The sequence below is a fragment of the Benincasa hispida genome, unplaced genomic scaffold (assembly GCF_009727055.1).
Source record: "Benincasa hispida cultivar B227 unplaced genomic scaffold, ASM972705v1 Contig637, whole genome shotgun sequence".
Taxonomy (NCBI): domain Eukaryota; kingdom Viridiplantae; phylum Streptophyta; class Magnoliopsida; order Cucurbitales; family Cucurbitaceae; genus Benincasa; species Benincasa hispida.
In genome coordinates this window covers 224,403-230,046 of record NW_024064988.1, presented here as the reverse complement: position 1 = coordinate 230,046, position 5,644 = coordinate 224,403, and the positions used below count along the sequence as shown (strand labels likewise).

Below are 5,644 nucleotides of genomic sequence, written 5' to 3'. Positions count from 1 at the left end.
AATGCACCTAAATTTTCTGTTTTTTTTTCCTCTTTTAATTTGAAAGTATAGAATTAAAATCAACAAAAACTGAAGGTGAATAATAAAGTAAAAGCGAGAGTATTAGGGACCAAAATAATGAAAAGGTTTTTTAAAACCTCACGTGAGATTCACATGCGAATGTCATGACTAGCTCAATTAAACCAAAAATCAGAAACATACTTCATCAGGTTTAAAGTGTGAGAAAGCGAGTGAAGAGAGAGAGAGAGAGAGAGAGAGAGAGAGAGAGAGAGAATCACTTTTTTCTCTCTCCCATTTCGCTCCCAAAAGCAAATTTCAACGGCGAAGAAGAACCAAACTCAACTCCGCTAATGGAGGAGGAGAATACGGCCCCGACGACATCAACGACGCAATGCCGCCGCCGCACCGGACCTCCTAAACCTCCAACGTCTTCCAACAAACGCCTCCTCTTGATCTTCCTCTCCTTCTCTTTTCTATGGACCTTCGCCGCCGGAGCTTTCGACTACGCCGACGCTCTGTCCAAGAGTCTCCTCTACTTCGAGTCTCAGCGATCAGGGAGGCTTCCGTACAACCAGCGCGTCAACTGGCGAGACCATTCCGGCCTCACCGACGGTCTTGAACAAGGAGTCAGTTCCTCGAAATTTTCAATGGCTGCTCTGTTTTCGTTTTCTATTAGCTTAACTTTTGGTAATCGTTCCGTGTTACAGGTTGATTTAGTCGGAGGATACTACGACGCCGGTGATCATGTGAAGTTCGGCCTCCCAATGGCCTTCACGATAACGATGCTATCGTGGAGCGTGATTGAGTACCGACAAGAAATTGAAGCTGCTGGAGAATTAGAGCACGCTCTCGAGGCGATAAAATGGGGAACGGATTATTTCATCAAAGCACACACTAGCCCCAATGTGCTATGGGCAGAGGTGAATCTCATATTCTCATTCTCAATTTATCATAATTTCGCTACCATCGCCACTAATCGAATCACATTGCTTCATAAACATCAATTCACAGGTCGGAGATGGAGATACAGATCATTACTGCTGGCAGAGACCGGAGGACATGACGACGTCACGGCAAGCATACAAAATCGACGGGAAGAAGCCAGGGTCAGATCTAGCCGGAGAGACGGCGGCAGCGATGGCAGCGGCGTCGATCGTGTTCAGAAAAACGAACTCACATTATTCACACCTGCTGCTCCATCACGCGCAACAGGTAACAGAAATTGAACAGAAATTAGTTGAGAGAGAGGAAGTTTAAATTAATTAATTAATTAATTAATTGAAAAGAACTGATGATTGTGATGTTGAATATTGGTGTGAAGTTGTTTGAATTTGGGGATAAATTCAGAGGGAAATATGATGCAAGTGTGGGAACAGTGAAGAGTTACTACGCGTCGGTGAGTGGGTATAAAGATGAACTGCTGTGGGCTGCGCTGTGGCTGTTTGAAGCCACCGACAATCGACAGTATTTGGAGTACGTCGTTAACAAGGCTCACTGCTTCGGTGGCATTGGCTGGGCCATTTCTGAATTCAGCTGGGACGTTAAGTATGCTGGCGTCCAACTCATGGCCTCCAAGGTAACTAAATTTCACTCATCATTATTGTTGTCTTGCTCTCTATCTATTCATTTGAATATGGTTCAACTAGTTAAAACATTATTAGAAAATTATTAGAAATTTGATTCTATATACCCGATTTTCACTCGAATAATACCCATTAATATCTATACTTTTATTATGTGGTGTGTTTTTATTGATAGTTTTTGTTGCATTATGAAGTGGACCCAAATAGTATTGATGTGTGTTGACATGTATTTTTATTTCTTCATAACGGGTGATGAATTTTCGAGACTGTGTGGATATAAAAGTTTGGTAGGATTTAAGTTTTTATTTCTAATTCTCTCCTATACCTTTAAACTTGATTAAGTTCGATCCATCTAGTTTAGAAATCTCGAATCTTAGAGTAGATATATCTATCTTTGTGTATCTTACTTTTATTAAAAAAAATTGAAGTGAGACAATTCGAGTTTGAAATTCACTTTTAAGTATTTTTTTCCTAATCTAAAGTTTGGAGGTAAAACATAGGGATTGGAGGAGATTATGTATTTGATTGACTGTTAAAAGATGGAGTGATAAATGGGAAAAGGGGAAGGAAGGGAAAATGTGTCACACTGTCACCGTTTAACAAGCTTTTTTTTTTTTTTGACGTCAGAGATGGAGTGGCCCTTAATTAAAGGACCCATTGGGACACCAAGGGTAGAGTTTTAGAGTTGGAGTCATGTTGGATGGAGCACAAAGCCACGTGCATCCTATACCATACCAATTAATTCCCCTTCTACCTACTCAAACCTTGCCACGTGTCTCTTTTAATTTCCAATTAATTTGTATTTCTTTGGTGGCACCTATCTTTGTACATCCCAAAAGATTATCCAATAAAATTTAGACATGTGGCAAATAATTTTTTTAAAAATATATTTGATTTAACATGTTTTCTTTGTATGTAAGAAAGGAGATGCACATAGTTAAGTAAAATTTAGACGGCACCTAATCATTGTTCTTTTGAACCCCTACTGCTCCAACCAATTAACCAAACCAACCTATTTCATTCCCCTCCTATTTGGTCCTTATGTTTTTTTATTACTTTAGGTGTCTTTCATTTTAGTCCCTACCATTTAAAATTTTTCAATTTAATCCTTTGTGCTTTCAATTCCACATTTGTTGGAGGATTAAATTCTTAATCTATGAAATTATAATAAATGTTTTATGCACCTACTTCCTACTATTTTGCTATTTTTCAACTATATATATTGTTGATGATATAAATTTAGCTTTAGAATTAGTCAATCTAAATAAAAAAAGAGTAACTTTTATGTTTATCTTTTAGAAATCTTGAGGGAACATTAGAAACCCTTTTCTTGTTTGATGGGATTAATTGATAATAAAAACTGTCAAAATATAAAAAAGTAAATTGAAAAATTATGAAGTAACAAAACTAAATGAAAAAAGAAAGTAGTTAAATTACTAGTCTCTCAACTCTGAACTATGTGTCTATTTGGTTCATGAATTTTTAAAAGTATCTAATAAATCATATACTTTTAATTGTGTATTCAATAAATTCTTAAAAAATTTAACTTTTCTTTTAAAGAAAATTCAGTTGATCTATTATAGATAAATTTATTAAATTTATAATTTTGAAGTTTTAGAGATTAAATGGATATTATTGTTAAATTAGATGAATTAAACCACTAAAATCAAGTTTGATAGTACAAATTTTGGCAATTTGAGCCAAATCAGTAATTTGACTCTTATTGGCCATTTCGTCTGTTGTGTTGTAGTTGCTAATGCAGGGGAGGCATAACAATAACAACGAGCAAGCAAAAATCCTGAAGCAATACCAATCCAAAGCAGAGTATTACCTCTGCACTATCCTCAACAAGAACAACGCCAGCAACGTCGACCGAACGCCGGCTGGCCTTTTATTTATCCGTCAATGGAACAACATGCAATACGTTTCTACAGCCTCATTTCTTCTCACCGTCTACTCCGACTACCTCCGCCGATCCAACAACCGTCTCAACTGCCACACCGGCCCCGTCGATCCTGACCACCTTTTCGCCTTTGCAAAACAACAAACAGATTACATTCTCGGTTCCAACCCTATGAACATGAGCTACTTCGTCGGATTTGGCCCCAAGTTTCCGACTAGAGTTCATCACAGAGGAGCCTCGATTGTGTCGTACAGAGAAAACAAAGCCTTCATCGGCTGCACTCAGGGCTACGACAATTGGTATGGCAAGGGCGATCCGAACCCAAACGTCGTCGTTGGGGCGGTGGTCGGCGGCCCTGATTGCCAGGACAATTTTTCCGATGAGAGAGGGAATTACATGCAGACTGAGGCCTGCACTTATAATACGGCGCCGTTGGTCGGCGTTTTTGCCAAATTGTCGCAGTTTGAAGCTTCGGATGCGGGTCGAACCCGAGGCGACCAGCTCCTACATGCTTCATATTGAAACAAAACAAGTAAGATTTTATATTTAATATAAATTATAAATATGTGTGGGGGGGGAATTTGGGATTTCAAAATTTCTATGAAATTTGGAAAAGAAAAGGGGGAAAAAAAAGAAAAGAAAATGTTGATTGGGAGGCTGAATTTAAGGAGTTGTAGCCCCAGCTTTTTCTTTTTGTGTAGCTTCATTTAATTTTGTATAATTTTATATATAGTAATTACTAAAAAGGTAAAGTTCCACATCTCGTGGCTTTCTTCTGGCTTTCCCATCTTTTTCTTCTCTTTACCTTAGGCGTTGTGTATTTTAATAATACATTTCATTTATTCCTTTCTTTCGTATATTGAAAAATAAAAAGGTCGTTTCTACCCTTTGTATCTATATTGAAATGGGGCATTTCCAAAAGTTTGAAAAAATGAAAATTAATTGGAATTTAGAAAACTAGCAATACTCTTTAATTTTGCAAAAGTAGACCCACGTAGAAGAAAACTAAAGTCTTGTAAACTCCGATGAACACGAAACCTAAACAATGATATCACATTAACATATTCTTTGTTAGATAATGTAATTCAAATTAAATTTACTTTACGTTTGTTTGGTTGAGATTTGCCTACTATTTGAATTGTGTTATTAGATTTACTTTTGGTCATTACGTACTTAATTTGATAGACCATTGGTAGACATAAAATTTATTATGAGTGTAATATGTAACGTGAATATTGATATATCAAATAATGTACATAGTTACGTGTTTGATTTCTCTTATTGAAGTGAGTTGTATTATTTATATCTTTTATAATGGAATGTGATCTATACCGTTTTTATACTTCAAAATCGAAATAGCTAAAAAAAAGAATGATTCTTTTTTTTTTTTTTTTAATTTTTTTTTAGCATATTTGCAAATATTACAAATATTTTAGTTACTCATCATAGATTCTCAATTGAAGTTCAACCAAATTAAAAACAGATAAACGATCTATAGGCACTATAATATAAAACTGTCAGCCACAAGATCTAATTTCTCTAGACTTAGACAAAATCAATTTTGCAAGGAGTAGAATGAGGCAAAGGAAGTGGACCTATCAAGCCTTCCTTTGTATTATTCACCAACACATCACATTTCACAGTAACTTCATAATAACCAATTTTGATGGCTCCAAGTTTCCATTTGACTCTTCCCATCAACACCACTCTCACCCAAATCTCATTCCCACTTCTCACTAGCTCATTCGCCACCTCCTCTGTCACTGGCACCGTTGCACCGTTGCACCGCCGAGCGTCGGCGATATCTCCACGATGCTTTTCTTTTCATTAATCAATGGAGACAACATTATCTTTGGCGTTATTTGTTGGTCCTTATACAACACCATCCCAATTAAGTCATCATAGTAAATAGAAATATGCTTGTTGGTGTTCCTTGTAACGATGGTGAATTCCATTATTGTCAACAACTGCGACTTTCGTCGCACGATCAACTTGCTTATGTCGGCCTCGACCACCAAGAACTCAGGGTTCTTTGGGCGGTAGGCAAGCCAGAGAGCCAAAGCCATAACGACGATCACTAGAATAAAATTGGAACATAATTACATATGGAGCCATGTACTATGACTTTTATGCGGTGTACTTCGTTCACCTTAGTGTT

At 37.0% G+C, this 5,644-nt stretch overlaps 1 protein-coding gene across 1 annotated transcript; it reads left to right on the top strand.

Annotated features, from left to right (window-relative positions):
* The first annotated feature begins 202 nt into the window (after positions 1-202).
* Positions 203-4,268, top strand: LOC120069863 (endoglucanase 11-like). The gene is made up of 5 exons (XM_039021679.1): positions 203-626; positions 708-920; positions 1,012-1,212; positions 1,322-1,576; positions 3,334-4,268. Exons 1-5 carry the CDS (start codon positions 351-353, stop codon positions 4,006-4,008), a joined length of 1,620 nt encoding a protein of 539 aa, XP_038877607.1. The 5' UTR covers positions 203-350; the 3' UTR covers positions 4,009-4,268.
* The last annotated feature ends 1,376 nt before the right edge of the window (positions 4,269-5,644 follow it).